General features: G+C 41.3%; 1 protein-coding gene across 6 annotated transcripts in view; it reads right to left on the bottom strand.

Moving 5' to 3' along the window:
- Positions 1–25,023, bottom strand: part of SMARCA2 (SWI/SNF related BAF chromatin remodeling complex subunit ATPase 2) — a 166,772-nt gene that overhangs the window by 83,544 nt on the left and 58,205 nt on the right. For all 6 annotated transcript variants that reach the window (XM_070590087.1, XM_070590092.1, XM_070590089.1 and 3 more), the window contains exons 14-22: positions 23,897–24,044; positions 20,202–20,365; positions 18,782–18,848; positions 17,998–18,108; positions 14,891–15,133; positions 13,338–13,451; positions 4,303–4,410; positions 3,619–3,705; positions 374–420 (exon numbers count right to left, since the gene is read on the bottom strand). In XM_070590087.1, the coding sequence (XP_070446188.1) occupies positions 374–420; positions 3,619–3,705; positions 4,303–4,410; positions 13,338–13,451; positions 14,891–15,133; positions 17,998–18,108; positions 18,782–18,848; positions 20,202–20,365; positions 23,897–24,044 (1,089 nt within the window). The remainder of the gene's footprint in view (positions 1–373; positions 421–3,618; positions 3,706–4,302; positions 4,411–13,337; positions 13,452–14,890; positions 15,134–17,997; positions 18,109–18,781; positions 18,849–20,201; positions 20,366–23,896; positions 24,045–25,023) is intronic.

Genomic DNA, 25,023 nt, shown 5'->3' with positions numbered 1-25,023 from the left:
ATGCACATTAATGTTAAATATCAACTTGAAATGTAATATGAAATTCTCTTTGAGCCCAAGCTACACTATTGGTTGTAAGGAACAACACTGTGAAGTTTCGAAACATTTTTAGAGCACCCGGGCGCTATCAAGTCTATTAAATGAGATCTATGTCCTTTGAATAGCCACTTGCTCAAGGCATGTAGCAATTTATGCTGGGAAACTAAGAGAGAATGCTGATATCGTTTTAGTTAACAACTTTTGTACCTGCTGCTGAGGAGAGAGGCGGGCTGAGGAGACTGGCATATGTATTTGTGTGACAGGAAACACTATAAAAAGAAACATTTAGGACCAACAAACTATTTTTTGGAAGAAAAAAAATTTTAAGATTTACCCATTGATGACCCCATTTGAATAGCCCAGGTGTTCAGCGAAGGATTCCTTTAAAAGAGAGAAGAAGAAAATGATTAAAAAAAAAACAACAACAGATCTGTAATTACTAACTTAATGATTACTCTTTTAACGAAGTCATCCTATCTATTTCCAGAGTATAGTTAAACAAAATCATAAGTAAGGAAGGAAATACTTGTTAAAGGATGAACCAGAAACTCAGTGTCTTTGAATTCAGACTTTTGTTCCACCAGAAACGCATCCTGTGAGTTTCTGCAAGTTTCTAGACGCTCATACGGAGATAATAGTGTTAGCTCTCTCACTGAACAGTGATCAAGCGTCTACCGGCCCAGGGCCCAGGGAGGCAGGTACTTGGGATCCAGAAACACCTGAAGTGTCTACCCACAAGGGGCTTAGTCTAGATTAGAGGAAGAGCTTAACATAAGCAAATCAGGATGAACAGGTACACATGAATATACCGAGGAAATATTTAACAGTAAAAGGGTGACTATGTATTATATTGCAAATCTTACTTTAGTGAAATTCTAACATCCCTCCATGTTTGCTTTTCTCTGTTAAAAATAAGGCTCTTAGGGCCAGTCCCAGTGGCCTAGTGGTTAAGTTTGGTGCACTGTGCTTCAGTGGCCCGGGTTCAGTTCTTGGGCATGGACCTACACCACTTGTCTATCAGTGGCCATGCTGTGATGGTGGCTCACATACAAAATAGAGGAAGACTGGCAACAGATATTAGCTCAGGGCCAATTCTCCTCAGCAAAAAGAAAATAAATAAATAAAGCCCTTAATGTACACCACTCCTTCAGGTATCCAGCTTCCACTTTTAAAACACAGAACTTAATCACATAATCCCCTCCTCACTGATTCTGTGGAAGAAATAAATTAGTGTTCTCCATGTGATTTTCCCATTCTCCCTTCATCGAAAGGGAGACCATCTGTGGGGAAGGACAGCAGGTCACACTTCCACATTAGCCACCAGCTGTCTCCCTTTTCTGCTTCCCTTCCTTCCCCGAGCACCAAAGCTTTTCCTCCAAGGGGACCAGTGCTCTCCCTTTGGGCTCTCCTCCCAGATATGCTCATCATGTACGGTAGACCCCAGCCCCTGAGAATACTGCCCTGTGGCAAAATTAACACCCATGGACAATGGCCAAAAACCCCACTCTGACTCCAAGAGCCACGCCTTCTCTCTCCACAGGCTGCTGTTCCTGCCAAGATCCTCAGGTTCCATCCCTATCTCTAAGCAGAGTTGTAAAAACCAAAGAGGTGATATGTGTCAGTGGATGGTGATAAGACTAGGTGTCAGCATCATTTTAAAAACATGGTCTTCATTTCTCTGGTTTGAAGGTCCCTGGGGAAGCAGTGAGCTCAGCTGAGAGACTGGACCTCTGGTACGATTTAGCAGGAACAAAGATTGTGTGAGCAAATAAAACAGAAAGAAAGGCAAAAGGCACATCCTGTCTCCGATCCATAGCTGTAATACATTTGCCAGGAACTGTGGGTCTCAATTCTAGGAGGACACTCCTGCAAGATTTTATGTTAAAAAAAATTGCAAATCAGAGTCTGTCTTTCTACTAACTACTACTTGAAAGGTGCAATGGAGGGCATGTTACTTAAACTCAGCTCCTTTTACAGTCCCCCCTCGCTCCCATCAGTGCTCGAGACAGAAGCCTGAGGACAGGAGACATCATCCTCCGTCCTGATGTGGCCTAGCATGTTCCAAAGGTTCATTTTTGTTTGATGACCAAAATAAAGTAAGATTGACAATTTTCATAATTTCTAAGCCCTCAAACTCTTCTATATTAGCAGAGTAAATATCTTAAAACTGTTTTTAGGAAAAATGGGATGGTGGGTGACAGGTTAACCTGACATGACCCCAAGCATTGTCATCATTAGACTGTTTTTTGGCTCCCCCAGCCCAGCATACAGCCCCCTACAAATTCACTGATACATTACATCCATTTAACACGTTATTCGTTTACAAGATGCTTCATATGTTATTTTTGTAAAAGTTTATCCTCCTGCTAGTCGTATAACTGTTACCATCCCAAGTACAGGGAAGTTTGGAGATGCTGAGCGACTTACACCAGGTCACAGTTGCAAAGTGGCCTGGGATATGGTCTCATTTTTTTTTTCTTCCTTTTTTCCTCAGTTTTGCTGCCGTTGTCATTTTACTTAGATGTAGGGCTTTTCAGTCTCTAAATACTCTTCCCTGTGGACTTGAAGCCAGGAGTCATTTGAATTCCCCCCATGGCTGGGACAGGACTCAATCTAGGGAGACGGTGTGCAATAAATACTCTTACCTAACAACACAATTACCAAAAATAAGGGAGAAAAAAACAGTCTCCAAAGACGAGAATATTTTGACTCAATTTTATACTGTGATTATTAAATTTTAATTTGCGAGAACCTTCTATTTATTTATTTTCTAATAAACTGGTGCCGACACCGGAGTCCTGGAGTGACTGGCCCCAGGCCTCCTGCTCATGCGCTGTGGAAAGCGGGCACAATGCTGGCAAATCATTGCTACCAGGACCACATGCATCAGCAGCAACATTGAAAAATGGAGGCTCCACGTTGGGCTCCTTTCCCTTCCTGCTCAGGTCAATTGCTCCTACTGGGGTGAAACTCTATCAATTTAGGAAACTCATTCACATGTAGCAAACAGGGCAGAAAATGTCCTCTCCTCTAAAAATAGCTTTCTTGAGACCAGAGCATCGGGATGAAAAGCCTGGATTTACATTGTCATGACAGAAGCCAGAAAGGGACAATACAAATATAAGTAACAGACTAAAGTCAGTGACTTTTACAGAGAAAATATTTCAAGAATATCTTTCTCTTCAACAGGTATAAATATGTTATCTTAATATTTTTCGCAGCATCCTTCTGAGGAAGCTGGATGCATTCATCATTATCTTCAATTTGAGAGCTCCTACCATAACAAGGCAATTCGCAGTACTTCCCCAACCCCCACAATGAGCCATAGCTTACAACATATTCTCACTGCCTTCAATTCCTGCTTATCAAATTCCAGATGCTCAGTGCTTGGTGCCAAGGAGAATCCATAACCACAAAATTCATGTTTGTTAATTTTGCTCATCGAGCTATCAGACCATGTCATTTCAACTTCCATACACGTTTTAACCCTGTTTTGTTTTATTTTGTTTTGTTTTTTAAGTAGAATTAGTAGGAATAGTGCAAACAGAATCAGGATCAAAACAGAGAATGCAGACTCACCTCAATGTGCTGAAACATGTATGGGTGATTGCAGATTTTTCTCAGCTGCATGATAGTGTTCATAAGTGTCTTAGCACCCCCTTTGCCCTAAGATCAAGCAAAGAGAGTCAAAATAGGACAGATTACTAATCCATCAGATATTTCCAATTTTAAGAAAGTAGGCTTCAATAGAAAGGGCCAAAGTCTTCTCAGTAACCTGCACATCTTGTGGTCCAAAGCCCGTCTTATTGTATAGCAGTTTCTGAGTTAGACATAACATCCTTCTGTGACTAACTTATCCTACAGGAGGGAATTACATCAAGTTGATGGCTTTGCGAGATGACTGTCTATTCCCTAGGATTCTGGGAAGTCAGGAGCACAGAACAGATGGCCAGGGAGTGAAACTGGATCTTGAAACCTAAAATGCCACCCCACATTTAGGTGGACTATATCTTCTGCAGAACTGACATGAGCAGAGCTAACTATTTTGGTGATAGGAACATACTCCTTCCTTCTTCCTGCCCCAGTGCAGCTTGCAATTGAGGCTAGGAGATTTCCTCTGGCACCTACAATAGCTACAAAAAAGGCCCAGTAATTTGCTTGAACAAATCAGCATTAGTAGGGATCTTCCCAGGAGTGTTCGATGTCACGGCCACGAGAAGACACACGATGGCAGCTTGAGTTGCATCACCTTCCACAACGTACCTTCTTATCTTTCTCAGAACCATCTGTGAGGAGAATCCCTTTGGCTTGCATATGGCGATACAGAATCTTCTGCAGAGCTGACATGTCGCACTTGATCACATATTCGACCTGGGAAAAAAGAAGAGTAAGTAGGTAAGTGCAGGAGAGAGAAGATGCCTGTTCTAAGAAGACTGTTGAGATGCGGCTGTTGGTGGCATTCTTGGAATCAGGAAGCTACTTCTGTTTCTCCACCTGGATCTATGGAATGGGGGATGGGATGGGGGCGGTGGAAGACACCACAGTCATCATTGCTAAAGGTACCATTACAACGGAGGGACCTCGAAAAGCTTATGTGTAATTGAGGCTAGGGTCATGCTTCTGAAATTTCTTGATTTGTTCCATATTTGAGAGAGAGAACAGCTTGCAAACTATTCAGATTCAAAGGTGTTCAATATAAAGTATAATTTTAATAATTTCTCTGCTTCCCAACTATACCCCCTTTCACATGAACGGAACAGTTTTAGGAAAAACAGCGACTGGCTAATATCCTACGATTTTCTTTGTAAAATATTTCTTAAACGGTCATATGTGGCTACTGCCAATACTAGTCCTAAAATGAGGTTTATAACAGCCCTCAGCTGATTGTCATTAACCTCTGCTTTTCAGAGACGAGAGGATACTACCTAGAGAGGACAATAAGTTGAGCAGAGGAATTAATCCACAATTGGACTCAACTTTATGGCCACCTAAAGAAGGCAGGGCCCTGTGTGCTTCCATTTGAAATACTGAAAAAACCCAATTTAAAACAGTTAAGGGGAATTCACATGCCCGTGGCTCAGCACACACCTGCTATACTTCCAGTATGCTCCTAATGCCTAAAATCTGCCTTGATTATTTCCTATTATTGTTTTTCTTTATTAAAAAAAATCCCCAGAATACAAATGTGCAATTTTCACAATAAACGTCAGATTAATGCCTAGAAATCTGCAGAATGTGATTAAAAGTAAATCAGCAAGCTGCCTAATGTTTAATAAACTGATTAAAAATGATCAGGTTATTTTCAGCTCTGAGGGCCAGGGCGAGGAGGTCACAGATGAAGAGGAGTTGAATATTCATTCAATTGTTGCTTTAGATGGAAGCTGTCAGGCCAGATGGAACCGCAATTAATAGTCTTTTGCCACTTTTGGTGCACCACATCAGATCAGAGAAAGGCTGGCTCTTTTGCAGAAAAGATAAGGCAAGCAAGCGACCTACCATAAAACGTGTTTTAGTTTTTAATGACATCCTTGGCCAGGGAGGAAAAAAAAAATCTCCAAGCTTAATAAATAAGGATGCGCTTAATATAGACTTTGTGTTTTAGATACCTGATCATGTCATATTTTTCAAGCACTGCGACTTTTTCAAGAGCTGTTAACTCTCAGCGACATTTGATCATGGTGAAGAAAAATGTTGAACAACATCATACTGTAACAAGTATGATGATAAAAATGACATCCAGCCCTAATATTAATGAGCACTTTCTATGGACCAGCCTCCTTGCAGAAGTGCTTTATGTGCCTTCTCTCATTTAACCACCAGAGAGCTCTAGGAGAGAGTTACGTTTACTGCCGGCATCTGATAGATAAGGAATCCGAGCATCAGAAAGGTTAAGCAACTGGCTCAAAATGCTACAGCTATTTAACGGTGCAGTTAGGATGGAAACAGTGTCCACTCTTTTAAGCTCGCTGCTAAGGATGACCAAGGAGACGGTCAGGCTTCCCAATTCTGCCCTGATGTTCACCTTCACCCGGGCTTCCCTGCCGGCCAGTTTGTTCACACCTTCCTGAATGTGGAAGAGACAGCTGATGCTTGCCTTTTTTTTTTTTTTTTTTTTTTTGGTGAGTAAGATTGGCCCTGGGCTAACATCTGTTATCAAGCTTCCTCTTTTTGCTTGAGGAAGATTGTTGCTGAGCTAACATCTGTTCCTGTCCCTCTATTTTATACATGGGATGCCGCCACAGCTAGGCTAGATGAGTGGTGCTAGGTCCGTGCCCACGATCTGAACCTGCGAACCCTGGGCTGCCCAAGTAGAGTGTGCAAACTTAGCCACTACACCACTGGGCCAGTCCCCTGATGCTTGTTTTTAAGTGCTTTAGGGATGGCAGATCCAGAATGAGGGTCAGAATCCTCAACCCCCTTCCGTCAGTTAGCTATGGCTAAGCACTGGAGGTAAGGGAGTTTGGGAAGCAGGAGGCACACATGATGATACCATGCCGTCGGGAATGCCAAACATCCCCACAGCAGTCAGCTCAGCAGAGAGGAGAGCTCAGCCCAAGGATCCGACAGCTGGCCAGGAAGGGGAAGTGACCCTAACCCTCCTCCCTGGTACCATCAGGGGAGACCAGAAGCTGGTTCGATGCACAGGATCAAAATCAACATCCACTGCCAATCCTCCTCTTTTTTGCTGAGGAAGACTGGCTGAGCTAATATCTGTGCCCATCTTCCTCTACTTTATACGTCGGATGCTGCCACAGCATAGCTTGGTAAGCGGTGCATAGGTCCGTGCCTGGGACCCAAACCGGTGAACCCTGGGCCAGTGAAGGGGAGCGCAGGAAATTAACCGCTAGGCCACCGGCCGGCCCCCACAACAATATTCTTGTTTGCCCTCTGCTCCTTCCCAAACAGCTCAAAGCTATTTTGTTTGTTTTGTACTTTTCTGCAGGCCTGGGGAGAGGGGCATCTTAGCCTTCTTTCTAAATCCCACTCTACCTTGAGAGCTCTTTTGAAGATCTTCCGCAATCACTGCATCAGCCAGCGTCAGTTTCCCCTTGCATTCCCCTCAAAGAAGTGGTCCTTAAGCTCTTCTGATGGCATTCTCTTATCGTGCATGCCCATATATTTATTTACAAGTTATATGCATGTGCTAATACTAATGTCTCAAGATACAAGTTACTTTTAGGGCATGGGTCAATGTTAAGGGCAACTGATTTATAGTAGTATTTCAAGGGGCCAATTTGATGACGTCTGATTATTTTAGCCAATTCCAGCCCGATTCCTTTATGATGTGGCTGATGAAAACCCATCATAGGAATAAGAGAAGCCAGGAGACTGTCTTTTCCCCCACTGTTCACCTAGGCTTACGTTATTCATCTTGCTTTCATCCTGCAATACTTCGCAGAATCTTTTTAAGCCCTTCATCCGTTCTGGGGGCTGGGGGTGTTAGGTTAGTTAAAATCAGATCCTCCTAAATCCTGGGTACAGGGAGAGCCTCAATGCCTCGCCACAGGCAGAAAGTGAATGAAGCAGGCAGTGAGGGGGAACGGACATACCAGTGCCCGGGTGCTGGTGCTCCCCATCACCCCTCACACGCTCCCCCCTTGGGATAGCCTACACAGTCTAACCCGGGCACGTGGTTGACTTTCCCACGTGCATACATACCACATGGGTACCAGTGTCAATCTGTATGTTAAATAGCAGTAAAACTTATTTTTTTTTACTTTTAAGAGAAACATTAATATAAACGCAAGTTTTAAACTCTTCTTTCTGCACCCCAGTGGATTACTAGTGAACAGTACCCCCCCACACACACATACACCCGAGTGTGGGCTCTGCAGCCCCCTGCCCTAATGCACTTACATGCCTGGATCACTCATTCCAGGGGGTGCGATGACATTGCCTTTCACTGTGATGACATTGTTCAGAGTACATAAACTTTATCTTCACAGCAAGGCTGTGGACCTCTCACACCACGCCTCCTATTTCTGGCATAGCTCCCACACCTCCCACCCTGGCCTGAGTGCAGTGCAGGGCACAGAGCAAGCAATCAGAGCTATGTATGAAGAAAATGACAGACCAACAATTCTAAGAGACATGCAGACTGACAATGACGAGGCAAGAGGGGTTTCTATCACAATCACAGCATCTTAAACTCTGTTGAGTCTGAGTTCACCCCTAAAAACTGTGATGGCACCTGATTAGAGCATGGATTTGAAGGTTCCTCAAAATGTGCTGGTGCTGCAGGAAATGAAATCTCTGACTCTTCAGTAGCGATGATTCTTCCAACGTCAGGCTTACGAGAGCCACTGGGCCTATCTGTGTTCAAATTATATGTGAAACTGAGGTGACGACCACCTCGTGTACATGATAATTATCTCCTAAGAATTCCTATGTTAGTGAATGATCAAACTGGTCCCTTCAAGGAGCCAAATCGGGTGATTATATTGGCCCAGACTCTCCTCCCTATAACTCTGTAGAAGTATTCAAGCTTTGTTCATAGGTTTCTGCCTGAGAACTATTCTTCACTTATAATTTCCCTCCAAAAGGATGTATTATTGCAACAATACACCTGAGACTACTGTGTTGGATATATTACCACTTTGTGAATTGAGATTTCCAAACAATAAGGTTAAAGTTATGGAAGTCTCAGGCTCTGGAATCTATGGCAAGAGAGAGGAACAAAGTAATGATTAATTATATCAAGCATTCCAAATTTTTATACAATGAGTATACACAGTTGCCCATCAAAACAAAGCTCTGTTGTTGTTTTACACAGATTATATCAAAATCAGGATCGATTTTAGGTAGGCCAACCTCTAGTTAATCTCAGACATTGTATACATATTTTAGCATATTTAGACATCAAGATATATACAGCCAATTGCCAAAGTACAGTTGGTTCTTGATTATATGAATTAACAAAGGAGAGTGAGCACAGACAACCTCAAATGGGAGCTAAATCGAAAAATCTGTTTTTACGTAGCTTACGTTAGGTTTTACGTAATCCCTTTTCTATGAATTGCCATTCCTTCCTGAGTATCAGGAATGGACTTTATGCCAGGAGCTTGGTGGTGGCCCTGGGGGAGGTGAGGACAGTACATTTCCCTTGCTCAGTAGGCATTTCTCTAGATGCATTGAATTATTAAATACTCATTGATTAAAAATAATTTTTATTAAATACTCATTCATTAAAACAAATTTTTCTATGAAGTAGAGCTGCATTTACCAACTGTGGCCCTTAGATGCCTGCTTTAGTTTCATTCGAGGACGTGCAGATTCCTGAGATCACCCCAGCTGTACTGAACAGAACTACTGGTGCCAGGCTGACAGAAAAACTCTTAAAAATACAAACTATCTTAAAACTCAAAAATAGGACAAGAAACAATCCCAAAAATATAGGCAAAAGATTTGAGCACTGCGTCATCAAAGAAGACAGACGGATGCCAGATAAGCTCATGAAAAGATGCCTACCGTCATTAGACGTTAGAGAAATGCAAACTCAAGTTACAGGACACCAGTACCCAACTATTGAAATGGCTAACAATGTTAAAAACTGACAATGCCAAGGATTGAGGAGAATATGGAGGAAATGAAATGCTCATTCACGGCTGATGGGACTACAAAATGGTTCAGGGAGTTTAGAAAATAATTCAGAAGATTCTTACAACGTTGTGGACTCGTTTACCATATGACCAAGCAATCCCATTCCTATTTACTTAAGTGAAATGAAAACCGATGTTCACACAAAAACCTATGCACGAATGTTTACAGCAGATTTCTCCATAATCGTCAAAAACTAGAAACAACCCAATGTCCCTCAACTAAATGGATAAGCAAACTACGGTGCATCCATCTAGTAGAATACTATTCCACAATAAAATGAACCAGCTACTAATACATGCAACAACTCGGATGTATCTCAAATACATTAGACTGAGTGAAAGAAACCCAGTGTAAGAGGTCTGATGAGACATACTGTCTGATTCCATTCATAAGACATTCCGCAAAAGGCAAAGCCATAGGGATGATGAACAGATTTGTGGTTGCGTGAGGTTAACGGTAGAGGCAGGGTTTGATTTAAAAGTGACAGCACTAGGGAATTTCTGGGGAAAACTGGAGGTAGAATTGTTCTGTATTTTGATTATGCATGTGGGTAACATAACTATGCATTTGTCAAAACTCACAGTATTCTACAAGAAAACAAGTGAATTTTATTATATGTAAATTAAAAAATAAAATGGAAAACCACTTCCCTAACTGATTCTTTTTCATTAAAATTTTAGAGAATTACTACTATGAAATATTTAGCCTTTTCCTAACATCAGCAATAATTCCTTTCTAGATTCTTTATACAGGCTGAGAAAGACATACACGTTGTTATGTGTGGCTATAAGCAGATGGTGGCCAAAGAAAGCTCCTTACTCTGAAGGATGACACTTAAATGGCCAATTTTCCGCAGGTAAAAAAATCCTGACAAGGCAGAAAAAGTAGAGAATGAATACTGGCCAAACCAAGTCAACAAGGGCCACATACACATGCAAAATGATTTGTTCCCCTAAGGGACCTTGAAAGGTTTATGAGGACAGAGCTGGGGAAGGGTGACGAAAAGTGCAAGGACGAGAATAGTGACAAAAAAGTTGAAGTGAACAGGAAAGTGGGACTCTTTATTAATAACAGAAACAGCAACATGAATAGAAAATAAGGAATGTGGTAGTAGCAGCTGTCGCTAGTTGAGCGCTTACCACGTGCCAGGCAAAGTATTAGGAGTACTACATTCATTTGATCCGCTCAACAATTCTAGGAAGTAGGCATTATTTACTCTCCAGCTCACTGATGAGAACATTGAGACCCTCTGGGCTAACTGACCTGCCAAGTTCACATAGTTAGTAAGAGACAGTGAATGCAGTGGGACCCATGTCCACTGTGACGGGCAGAGCCCAGGATTTCCACTCCACTGAGTTGCCTCCAGGAAAAAGGAGTCTATCCACAGATAACATATCACATATAGTAATCCCTTTTATCCGCGGGGGATACGTTCCAAGACCCCCAGTGGATGCCCGAAAACACAGATAGTACCAAACCCTCTTTATAATGTTTTTTCCTATACATACATACCTATGATAACGTTTAATTCATAAATTAGGCACAGTAAGAGATTAACAACAATAACTTCTCTTTGGCATATCCAAATTGCCAGCGTCACTACTCTTGGACTTTGGGGCCATTATGAAGTAAAATAAGGGTTACTTGAACACATGCCCTGTGACACCACAACAGTTGATCTGATGACCAAGGCGCCTACTAAGTGATTAATGGGTGGGTAGCGTATACAGTGTGGATATGCTGGACAAAGGGATGATTCTGGACGTAGGCAGGATGGCGTAAGATTTCATCACGCTACTCAGAAAGGTGTGCAACTTAAAACTTATGAATGTTTATTTCTGGAATTTTCTATTTAACATTTTCAGACAACGGTTGACTGTGGGTAACTGAAACCATGGACAAGGGGGGCTACTGTACAGGGTATTTAACACACCTCAAATATAATACTGTGCGTATTAAAGAGTTGAAGTGTACTTTCTGAAGGAAACATGCTCTTGAAAATCTAATCTTAATTTTTTAAAATTTATCAATACTCAGGAAGCTCTCTTGTAGAAAGAACTGGGAAATAAATATTTTAGTAAAGCAAAGAATTCCTTTGTGATATAACTGATCACCCCACAATCCTCGTGCTGCAAAAGTTTGGATTTTTATATAATGGAATTTCTTAAAACGGGGCATACTTTCAACTTGTAATGTGTTTCTAAAAACCTATCTATCTTAGCCAGTCCTGGAAATAAGTAAACAAGAATTAGGAGGTTTTATGGAATGAATAAATGAAGGACTTCAGTTAATTACCTTTTATAACTCTTGTAAAGAAACAAAAGGAAGTGTGGGACAAATCAAAATCTTTAACGTTCCATTTTTACAACTTGTGGGATCTCAGTAACAGTATGTTGGGAAGTAGTTCAAGGCTACTGTCCACTGTACCCACATGTCCACTGTACCCATTCCCATTTGATCTATTCAGCAACTAAGGTCCATATTGAATAGAAAGGGGGTTACCCAAAGAAGCCAAGTCCACAGGACGTCAAAGAAATAGCAACAGCATTCAATCTCCAAGATGTATTCACTAGCAAAATAAAATACTTAAATATTTAGGCTTTTGCTGGGATAAGCATGGTATAAGAACCATGTTTATTTTTAATTTTTTTCCAATTGTTAATGAATAGGGGATTAGGGAACAAAATTCTCTCTTAGCAAAGTGATCAACTTTGTACACCATCTTGCCAACTCCCACTTAAAAATGAACAGGATGAACCAATCTGTCCAAAAAATAGAGTTATTACACAGAAAAACACAATGATACCAAATACACATTTCAGAATTGGCTCATCCAAAGAGAAAACTCAAATCAAAATATCTCATGCAACAAATAGCATACAATGCCAAACAATCTATCTGTAAGATAATAAAACTTAAAACTCAAATGTTTGTGGTTCCAAAATAGGATCAGAAACATACTAAATTAATACCTAAATCCAACCAAAATATGTGGAGGTAAGGGTTGAAAAGACATTCTAGGGCACTGAAAAGGTAGTGTCCAAAAACCAATCTGAAAAATATTTGCTTAAAATGTTCACAGGAACTTAATCTTTATGGTGCACGACAAAAACCATGTCTAAGAATAATTAGATGATGTGTCTAATTTGCAGGAACTCTATACTTTATTCACTATCAGAACAGTGACATCACAAGCAACAAATATTAAATAAATTTCCGGGAAACCTGGCAAATGTTTACTATGCCCTTTGATAATGATACTAGTCCCAATCTCATATCCTTCTTTGTCTCCCAAACAGAACATTTCAGTGGCGCCTGCAAGAGTGAACTCAATGAAGTTAGGAACTTAAGGAAAAAAAAACTAAGTTAAAATGTAATGTTAAGTTAATGTGAGTTAAAGTTAAAATGTGATGAGACTCAATGAATCTGGTAATTTTATAAAATCTGTCCCAAAGCTTTTGGAAACCAGGCTGAAAATGCTAAAATTTCCCTTTTCTCTCTACACTAAATCCTCTCACTTCTATCAAACCAAAAAAGTACTTTAAGATATTTCCAAGATACCTGTAACTAAAATACAAGCCTGCTGTTTGAGAAACACAATTTCAGATATTCGATCTTCAATATATTGAAGCATTAAAGGACGTACTTCAAATATATTGGCAGAGGAAGAAACCACAACTTTTGAATTTGCAACATACTTTTTCTGGAAGCTGGGATTCAACTTCTTTCTTCAGTCTCCTCAGTAAAAATGGCCTCAACACCTTATGCAGACGCCTGATGATCAATATGGTTTCTTCTTCATTTAAGTCCACCTATAAGAGAAACTTAGATGAATTTGATTTTTTTAAAGGATGCTTCATGTAATAACGCTTTATGTTACGTTTGTTATTCATTTCAATATACGATTGAAATTTTATGTGCTTCAAGGCCAGGTTTATACCCGTCATGTACACCTCAGAATTCTCTTCCCACCTGTCTACTAGCTGGTAATAAAACGGTCTCTAAATGGACGTCTTTGTCTTAATGCTGAGCTCTGTGAAAGAGGGCCCAGAGCCACGAGTTTTAGATCAGCAGTGTTAACGGTTCAGAATTTTATGGGATATGATTGCAATAAAGGCTGACTAAAGACTGAGTCAGAACACGAATAAAGGGGCAGTAGTTAATGTGCTTACTTAAAGTTGAAGCATTAAGTTAGGCTCTTAACTTTGATTGTTTCGGATGCAGAAACACACCAAGGGAACAAGACTTGAACATGAAAAGAAGAACGAGAGCAGCTCTCGTTTATATTGGTGGGTTTCTAAGCCCCTCTATCTTACTCTTCCTACTCTCTGCCCTGATCTTGTTCCAAGTTTAGTCATTCTTAGACATCCTCTGCTTTCTCTTTCACCTTCCTCTATTGACCTCTAGGGGGCAGAGTTGATTGACATTACTTTCTGCAAATGGGCAAGCCAATTAATTACTGACAAAAGGCAAATGTACCTATAACGTATCTCAAAATTAAACGGCCAAATAGTTCCAACATAAATTTCCCTAAAGGATTCTAAGTGACTTTTTATTTTTATACTTAAGAAACCACTAATCAAAAGGACAGGTACCCATTTCTTTTCTTGCAATGGCCCATGTCTCCCTTTCGTAAATGAGCTATGAGAGAAGCTACGTAGTGGAAGGGATGATAATAAGAAATTTGAAAATGGCTACTCCAGGATTTGAGGAGTAGTGATGTACACACAAAACTGAGGCTCACACTAAAATCTACAAAAATGTGTACAGAAAATTAGTGTAAACACACAAACTCTTTATGTGGAAATAGTTTAAAGGGAAACCTAAATTTGTAACAAGGAAATACTTGTTTTAAGGTTTGTATTCAGTTGATTGAACTGATCTGGTTAAATTGATTCAACAAAGATATCTACATTCATCCTCCCTGTGGCCCATAGCACTCCACCCGTCAGGAACATTGTCTGGTGGCCTGGTTAACAGGTTGGTGAAAGACAAAGGATTTAGGATGCCTTAGATCCTAGATCCATCTAGATCCTAGATCCTAGGATCCTAGACCCATCACTAGACCCATTTGATTAGGATGGGGAAATAACCCTGGAATGAGAACATATCCATCCATGACAAGCTTCATAAAGTAAGCAACACTGTAAAGCACCGTGTGGGTTTTCTGCGGCCCTCTAGGTCTCAGCTTTAGGTCCTTTCATTTCATTTCATTGTCACGCAGTAGAAAAAACAAAAGTTACACCAGTACCCTTTCTCCAGTCATGGCAAACGGAGCATTAAACCACTGTTCGAACGTGCTGCAGCTCTTAAAAATTGTGGGGAGGAGGAAGTTGAGGAGGGCCCAGAGCTCCGGGAGCTTATTCTGCAGTGGGGTCCCAGTCAAGAGGATCCTCCTGGGGGCCACGTAGTGAGTGTTGAGGACCTGAGTCAGCTTGCAGTGGTGATTCTTCATCCGGTGGCCTTCGTCCACTATCATGTATTTCCACCGGATCTGTCACCCAAGAGGAAGGACCAACACGTGGTGAGCAAGGCAAAGTCCAACGATTTCCAACAGGCAAGGGGTGATGTGGAAAAGCAAAGAACCCACACTTGGTGCATAATACGGCGTGATATTCCTTAGGATAAAAGAATCTCAACACACAGTCTATTCCCATACCTGAGAGATCACATAATATATCATGTAATAATGGAATGTTAAAGCAACAGTGTTCCTTAGGGGCCCATAGGATTACAAGTCACTCTTTCATCAAGAGGGAAATTTGGGCCCAGAATGAAATCGTTGGGCCAGGACCAGATCCTGTGTCTCCCCAGCCAATACTCCTTCTATTAATGCTATGATAGCTATCTCAGATTTAATGGTCATGCTACCTCTGCACATAGTAAGTACAGAATATAGCTCTCCACTTGAAGCAGAAATTAATGGCCGATTTTTCCAAGAGGCATTAGCAGGTACCTATAGTTGAGAGACTCTTGGCTTCATGCCTTCTTTTCTATTACATCGGCTGACCACTACCTTTAGGGTTTGGCTCAATGTTTTTTTTTTGTTTTTTTTTTTAAAGATTTTATTTTTTCCTTTTTCTCCCCAAAGCCCCCCCGGTACATAGTTGTGTATTCTTCGTTGTTCGTTCTTCTAGTTGTGGCATGTGGGATGCTGCCTCAGTGTGGTCTGATGAGCAGTGCCATGTCCGCGCCCAGGATTCGAACTAACGAAACACTGGGCTGCCTGCAGCAGAGCGCGCGAGCTTAACCACTCGGCCACGGGGCCAGCCCCACAATGTTTTGTTTTTAATTTAAACTAGTTGCTAACATTTAAAAGTTGGAATATTTCACATAAAAATCTAGACATCCAGCTTCTTTTAAAAAATCAGAAGATGTGGCAACCTGGACTCTCTCAGTTCATGTGTATTTCTTTACCTGCCAGGTCCTCACCCGCCAGGTCTAGTCCCCTGCTTTAAGATATCTAAAATGAAAGGCTATACTCACTGGGAGAGAAGGCAATACTATAACATCATTCCTCTATTTATGCCAAAACTTCAGAACTAAACACAATATACTCCCCCAGCATGACTATCACTTCAAAAGTTAAGAATGACCAAATAACACCATCTTTCTTCCTAAGTCCACACGGAGTCCCCTTCCTCTCATACATTACCCTTCAGCCCTCTTCCAGGTCATTGTTCTCAGTGTCTTAAAGTGAGAACAATGAGGAATGTTCCACTAAGCCTATTCATTCCCTACAAAACAGTGGCAATGGCCAAGAAAAGCATCTGGTGCTCAGATGTCCCCGGATCCTGCTGCAGAGCTCCTAGAGAGGACGGAGACGAGCTGAGTGTTCTATATAGTCCTTGCCTTCTTCACTCAAAGCACCAGTAAAGTCAGGGAAAAGGCATGAAATCATTAGTTAGTCTGCAATATTCAGGTAAAATACCAGAGTCTTGTCTTTTTTCCTTCCTCCACCACCTCTAAGAAAAGTGTTTAGGAATAATTAAAGTCCCAAACTTACCAATAGCATCAAAAGAGGCCAGAAGATAAAATGTATTGAAACAAATCTTGTAAATCTACTTTCCTGCCTAATTTAGCTTATGAAATAATAAGGAATCAGAGGCCTTAGATTTTGCTATCGCGCCGACTATGAATGAGGTCTTCCACTTGGAAGATAATTACTACCCCTTTCTATATCTTCATCTCTCCAGTAACAAATCAAAGCAATACATCTCATTACCAGGCGTCTCCGACGAGTTTTGAAATACATATGCAGCAGACATGATCTGAGTTTTCTTAAAGGATCTCAAACATACACATGCATTCCCATAGTAATACTGAAAACACGTCATTTTTGACACTGCCAAATTCATCTCCAAGTATGAGGAACACAGCATTGCTGCCAGTGCCACCTTAATGATGAAACTTCCCCTGGGAACACATTTCCTTGATGTTACTTCCTATGATGCCATGAAGGGAACTCTCAGTTCCCAGAGCAAAGGTTTAATGCAGAGACAGAACAAATCCCAGAAACATGGATTCTGTTCAATTCTGGGCACAACTTAGTTTCAGATTATAGTGCTTTCAACACACCACAGGGTAAAAGAAATTACCAAAGGAAAAAAAAAATTAAGTTTTCATATTTGCTCCATGAAAGAAACTACTTGCATCATTCTACATGAATATATGAGGAGGCAAGATGACATAAATGGGGAAAAAATTTCCATTTCACAGCTAAAGGACAACTTAGGACATACAACTTAGGAAACATGCAGGTTGCAGGTAGAAAAATCATCTTTCCCAGCTCCAAATAAATAGGCACAGAAACAGCCCAGAGTAAAGCGAACAATAAGAGCCCATTATTTTACCAGGAAAAACCTAAAATAAGGATGACAGAAGAGCTGCAGCTCGGATAAATTGCATACGGAGACGGCCATGTGGAGGGCTGCCCGCTCGTCTTTGCAGAGACAAAGCCACAAGAGGAATGAAGTTGCACCGCTGACAATAACCCAGGGCAACAAAAACAATGATTTCTTCCACAATCACGTTCAGGGCTATTGGAGAGACGAAGAGTTGCAGAAGGAGCCCAGGTGAGTTTTTCAAGAGAGGTAAACTCATTAACTGTGAGAGGATAGGTAAGAGTCCCAGGATCAATGACATACACCAAAAAAAAAAAACCCACAAAAAAACTAGCATGAATAAAATTAAAACCCATGACCAAAATATATCTCATTTTTAAAAAAAATAAAAAGAGAGAAAGAAAGACAAGCCATCTAGCGATCAAATTATACCTAGTGAGTATAATTTGGGGAATACTTTACACTCCAGCTCGATGGTCCAGAATTAGAGATAAAAGAACTTTTTTTAACATACCTTTGCAAGAATGTGCTTGTCTTTTATAATGTACTCGTAAGTAGTCAGGAGGACGTTGAATTTGCCACTCCGGAGCTGGGGGACAAGGGAGCGACGCATGGCAGGGGTGCCCTGCATGGAAAGAAAAAAAGATGTATATTACTCAATGGAAGTATGTGTGCATTATTTCCCACTATTCACACCTTAATGGAGCCCAGACACGGGGCTGAAGAGTGCATGTATATGCATTATCACATACGGATCCATTATCCATGAAGAAAATGGTTGGCGAAATCGCACACATCTGGATACTTTTCAGACCCTTATAGAGAGACTTCCCCACTGAAAACTGAAGGAGGGGAGAGAGAGAAAAGGAAATTATGGCGACCTCGAGGTAGCAGAGAACCCGCTGCTCTGCTGAAAGGCTCCATTTCTACAGCAGCGTACAGCAGGCAGCCCAGGCCCTGGGTAATTGCCTAACTTTGCAGGAACAGTGGGCCTGGCAGCAGCCAACAGTGAGCCAGTCGGCAGCCCGCAGAATGTGCGATATTTGTCATTTGTATTACTCTCATCAGAAACCTCGCAATATGATAATTAACAATTTTCTTCTGCATTTCACTGTCTGAAAGTAATTATGGTTTATTACAGTAATCTTCTTGGGATGATTAACTCTCACTGTTTAGTACATGATGTACATGACAAAACTTTACAACCAAATACAGTTCACAGATGTGCATATGGAATGAAGAAAAGAGGGCCTATTTTTTCCTTTCCCACATTTATATATAAATACAGCATTCCAAACCTTGTAAGAAATTTTCACCACAGAAGGAGCCCATTTGTCAAATTCATATGTCCAGTTTGATAGCGTCCTACAGAACAACAACAAAAACATACAGAATAAAAGACATTTGTATAAAAGTCAGTGGTTAAAAAAGGTATTCTTATTCATTCTTAGGCCTCACCTTGAAAAAAGATGGAGAATATAAAATATCTCAACTACACATTTATTTTAAAGGTGTGGAAATAAGAGATAAGTTAAAAAATAAGCTGCTACAAACTATGACAAGTTTGGTTGTGGGGTCATAAAAAGTCTCCTAGGAAAAAAGTTAAAGAATGCATAAATACAGAGGGCAAAAAACCCTTAAATTTTAATATGGCATTGAAAAACAGCAATTGCCAGGGTGATTTGGGGAGTCTATAGAAACAGCCATCTAAGTTCAGAGAAAAGTTGAGTTAGGAAAAAGAAATTACAAAAGCACATGAAAACATTAAATAAATCTGTCAAGAGGGAGCAGGGGAAGAAATATTGAATGTTTTTTGGTAAAATTCCTGGAAGTGTCACCCTAATATATGTCAGAACATGCAAAATATAGCTAAAAAGCAAAATATATATTCAAAACGTAGATAAAATGCAATGGATGTCTAAATACTATGGATTCAGCTAGAGATTAAAAGGTCTGCAAATAGTTCTCTTTTAGACAAAATGTGAAGAAAATACTAAAACGGAATCCTTGCTTTTTCTTGAGGTCCGAGTTTGTATTAGCGCCAGGATCTATAAGAAGCTTTTAGTGAGTAAATCTACAACCTAACAGCCACAGCCAGAGACACCACACTCCAGCAAGGGCAGTGTGAACAGGTGTGCCTTCGCTCAGGAGCATCCGCTACAGACAGACAAAGGACCACGCACGAGCACAGACCATCCTTATGAAGCAGCAAAACCACTGAAAACAAATTGTACATCCTGAGGGCAGTTCAATGCAAAATTCAGAGTTAGGATTTTGACTTAGGTTCTGCTTTAAACGATACAATAAAGGAAGACTTAAGAATCTATAATCTTTTGAATATATGTAACCTTTTGGAAATGGAACAAGGAAAAATCAAAGAAATCTTAAAAAAAAAAAATCAAGACCTTCCTCCTTCGTGAGCCACTTAAGGAGTGATGACAAATAAGACCCACTGTGCAATGTGCAGGCTGTGTAGACACAACACTAATGGCTGAGAAAATCATTTCATCTCATGTTTAACAGCCAATCAAAAAGCCTGGGGGTGGGGGCAGGGAGAGGGGAAAGGGTGGGGAATGAAAACTGAAGTCCAGATTACATGCTTTTAGTAATCCCACTATATGCTACAGTTCTGCCTTAAATGAAAAACAAGGACAAGCTACTAATAGGGCAATCTACAACGCACGGAAAGATAACTGCGGAATAAATGACTTTACTTACGAAAGGGGAACAATGATGAGATAGGGGCCATTGAGTCTTTTGTGCTCCATCAGATAAGTGATGAGTGCAATGGTCTGTATGGTCTTTCCTAGCCCCATTTCATCAGCTAAGATTCCGTTCAAATTGTTATTATACAGGGAAACCATCCATTCCAGGCCCTGGAGCTGAAATGAAGAGTAATTGCTTCAATTATCCAAGATCTGCACAGGTAATTAATACTAATACAACTCAAGTGAGGCTGTGACTTCTTAACTCCTCTGCGCTATATGTTGGATTCCCCACAGCAGGAAAGTGGAGGAAGCACCAACACAAAAAAGAATTTAAAATACGAGCCTGTAATCGTCCCTGCTGCTTGGCAGGTGCTGAGTGTTAATCAGATTTAGAAACGATGGGCTGCAGCACACTGGGGGGATTTAAGCAGCTTTGCTGCTCATCCCTACTTAGCATTTCACAGTATATGACATTCTAGAATTATTACAAATGAAGAAAACCCAAACCCAAACCCATTCCAACCACTCCACGAACAAAAAGGCGATATGAGGATTCAAGACTGACGAACCAGAAGATGGGTTTGGCGTGCAGATCACAGAATATTCGAAACAGCCTTGGTGGTGATGAAGAGCCTCCCCCCAGGGTGGGATCCCCTCAGTGAGGAAGCGGGGGGACCAGGGAACCAGGGGCACGCTGCGGGGCCCACAGGAGTCATTTCCTGGTGGAGGGAAACTTCCCAGGCAGCACATGGAAATTTTGCACCGTGGGCGCTCCCCAAGGGCAGCACACCGGCAGCTGATGGCCTGGAAACATGGTCAACAAATTTTTAAAGCACAAAAGCAACTGCACCAGAGACGCAGCCTTGGATTCCCCGTGCTAAGTACAAGAAAGGATGGGTGAAAATACAAAATTGTTAAACCTCCCTCTCCCAACCACCAATTCCCTTCCACCATCCTACCACTGGTGCTGGGTTTAAATGGTAGGATCAATATATATTAATATATATATATTAGCTAAAGTCAATTTATCTTGCTAATGAAGTTATGCTTCGGGAAATGTTAATTTTAATTTGTTCTATGTAACAACCAAGTGAGTGATTTATTTATTTGAAATATACATTAAATGATTATTCTGTGCAAAGGGCTGTGCAAGGAGCTATAATAGACGGATACCTAGGTGTGTAAGACGCATGCCTCCCTTCAGAAGCTTGCAGTCAAAGAGGAGAAAATAAGCCACTCACATGTACACATGTGCCAAGAGGTAGCTGACAGTGCCATGCCATACATACAAAATTGTATTCACCAGAGTTCTTCTTAGGGAGAGCACTGCAATGGTTTGAAGAAATACTTTCATAAGCCACTTGGAGTCCTCTGTACCATGCACAACTCCAAGTCATCCTAAAGGGTTTTGCAAAATGCCAACACCACCAAGGGATAAGGAAAGAAAGGGGCAGAGCCGCTGAAAGAGTAGGCAAAAGACAGCGAGGGGAAGCAAGGAAATGACTGGGAACCATAAGCGGTGGGTAGGAGGAGCTGCATGCTCACATCATGACCCAAAGACCACCAGGACCTTTAAGACAGTCAACTAAATGCTAGAAACAGTTGGACATCCAGTGCTAGCGAATTTCTTTTAAATGAAAATCGGCAAAGGGGCTGAATTTTGCATCTGTGTTAATCCCAGAGAAAACAGAAGCAGAAACTGGCAGCCGAGGAGACTAGGAATTCACAAAAATTGTGGAAAGTGATTTGGACTTTCCTGGACTGTGGAATGGGAGGAGTTGGCTACCGACATAAGCTTATGTGGCTTTCCCGGAAGCAGCAGGAAGGCCTCAGCTATGTCAAGGTTAAATAACTATTAATGATATAAAAACTTCTCCAGGAGCAAGAAGATAGAAAGCTTACTCATGTACAGAGTGATCCAGGAAGGCTTTGAGCCAGTTTGAACTGGTTTGTGAGAAACGGAAAGAATCTCATCAGGCAGATATAGGTGGTCAGAGTCAAGGAAGAAGGAAATTTATGAGGCAAAACCCAGAAGGGGCACGAGTAAGGCACGTCCAGGGAACCTACAGCAGCCCAGTAGAAGGAGAGAGGCATACAATTCATATGTGGGAGCAGGAGGAGATGGGTTTGAAAAGGCAGTGATGAAGATTGCTTACAAAGGTGTTGGATGGCAGGAGGAAATCAATGTGGCATTAAGTTATTTACGAATAATCCAAAAAATGGATCTTCCCTGTATAGACTTACAAAAGTTTATTGAAACAAACTATGACTTAACATCTCTGTCAGCTAGGCCAAATAAGATGAAACCACTCTGAACCTCATCAAAGTAGGATGGTGACCTTACTACAGAGCAGTGGTTCTCAAGGGACGTCTGAGGGTCCCCAAGACCTTTTGAGATCCACAAGGTCAAAACGATTTTCACAAAAACACTAAGGCCTTATTTGGCTTTTATATTGTGTTGACGTTAGCACTGATGATGCAAAAGCAACAGTGTGTAAAAATGGCTGGCACTTTAACACACATCAAGGCAGTACTACAGCAGTTGTGCTTGTGTCCTTTAGCCCCATGCAAGGGCAGCAAATACAGTGCCAAGTTTTAAGAGAGAGGAGACTCGAGTCCAAAAAGTTTTGAGAACTGTTGGCCTAAAGCATACACTTCCTAAGTATATTCTAAAAGACACTAGTTTTACAGATTGTTAATAGGTGATATATGAAAATAAGGCTTGGTGGCCAAAGAAATTTGGGAAATACAAAGTTAAAGTTATTTAACTTTAACATCAGGACACTGATGTGCAATTGTGGGTTACACATTTATATTTGCAGAGTCATGAATGTGCTGACGTACAGCATGGATCACCTAGAGAGGCCACTGCTAGGGGGCCCACACGTCTGGCTGGCTTGAGATAGTCCTGAGCTATGCCTACTATCAATAACAAGGGTCCCTACTCACTCTCATAAGTATCTAAAGCTGGAATAGTAAATTGTACAGTAATTTGCATGGTAATCCTAGTTACTGTCGAGAGTATTTCCCAAATTTATCTGACCACAGAACCTATTTTTCTTTTTCCTTTTAAGGGACATCTCATGGGACAAATGTTCCAAGGAACACACTTTGTGAAATACTGTAAGGCAGAAGGAGGTAGAAGGTGGGAGCCGACCTCATTCCAGACAGGTCAAACAAAACGTCTGTTATATTTACAGCCTAGTTTTCACCAAAGCATAGATGCTCGCTACTTTATCACGCCTTTGAAAAAAAGCATAAACATTGTAGATAGTGACTCCTAGGTGGCTGAATCCACAGCATTAAACTAGAGCCACCACTGAAATTTTTGGATGAATACTTCATTTACTTCAAGATGAGGCATGGATGTTCCCTAAACTCATGTAACGTGGCTGGGTTTTCCATTTTAAAGAGATCCACAATGAAACAGTTCCAAGCGTTAAGCCAGGACTTCTTACAATACAATTCAACCCAAAACCATAAGACAGAAAGCGGAGATGCCCTAGTCAAGACGGTGAAACAGAAGAGCTGTAAAAGCAGAATTACAGGCACAATGGAGGGAAGGTCAATATTACAAGCAATGTGACCTAAAAATGCCTCCCCTTCATCAAACCTCTTAAGCAATCAACAAGTGCATGACATACTCCAATCAAAATTAGGTAAAAGACTGTGACTTGCCAAGAAAACACAAACCACGCCAATTACCTGATAATGCTTCAGGGTGCCATTGATGAGCAGGGCAGACTGCTTCTCCACCCTCTCAGAGATGGCGTGAGCCACGGTGTAGTAGGACTGGGAGCCCCTGGCACTGTACTGCATGCTGTATTCATCATCCACGTCTTGCTTGGCTGTCCTGAGACAGAGAAGGTGGAGAGTCAGGCACAGATAATTTGGTGCATGAATGGAGAGCCTAAAATAGCTGCAATAGGTATGGCTTGCTCATCACCTACTTCATGCCTTGCAGTTAAAATAGATTATCTGTAATCCTCACAGAAAGTAAGTAAAGTAAACATTACTATTATCATCCCCATTTTATACATGTGGAGCACTTCAGGCTCAGAGAGGTCAATTAATTTGCCTAGGTCACATAGAAGCAATGGAGTCAGAATTTGAATGCAGGCCCGCTTGACCTCAGATGACTAATATAAGCATGAACTGTATTTGCTGTTAGTGCTGTTGAGTCGATTCTGACTCCCAGTGACCGTGTGTGGAGCAGAGCTGGTTTTCATGGGCAATTTTTGGGAAGTGGGTGGCTAGGTCCTTCTTCCTAGTCTGTGTTAGTCTGGAAGTTCTGCTGCAACCTGTCCACCATGGGTGATCCTGCTGGTATCTGAAATACGGTGGCATAGCTTTCAGCAGCACAGCAACATGCAGCCGCTACAATATGACAAGCGACAGATGGGTGGTGTGGTTCTCCGACTGGGAAATGAACCCGGGCCCTGGCAGTGACATCATCAAATTTTAACCACTAGACCACCAGGGCTGGCTAAGGATCGTATACCTGTAGGCTAACACTTTGCTGGAGAAGCTGTCCTACGTTCTCAGGACACAAAGATAAATCCTATCCATAGAACACCATCTAAAGCTTGAAAGACAGGTGAGAGAGGACCAAACATGACATTGAAGAGACAGGAAGGAGGAAAGGTAGTCATCCACTTTCTGTGCCTTATTAAAAAACTAGTGTTTTATTCTACAGGAAAATGAGGAGCCACCGACGGGTTCTTAAAACCTTCAGTGGAGGAGGAGAGGCAGACTGATAAAACAAAGGTTCCTAAAGTGGGTCACACAGCCCTGCAATAAAAGGAGAAAATATTAGAATGTCTATTTCTAGT

Source organism: Equus przewalskii, chromosome 22, assembly GCF_037783145.1.
Source record: "Equus przewalskii isolate Varuska chromosome 22, EquPr2, whole genome shotgun sequence".
Taxonomy (NCBI): Eukaryota; Metazoa; Chordata; class Mammalia; order Perissodactyla; family Equidae; genus Equus; species Equus przewalskii.
Note: the sequence above shows the minus strand (reverse complement) of the source record. Positions and strands in the feature narration are given on the sequence as shown.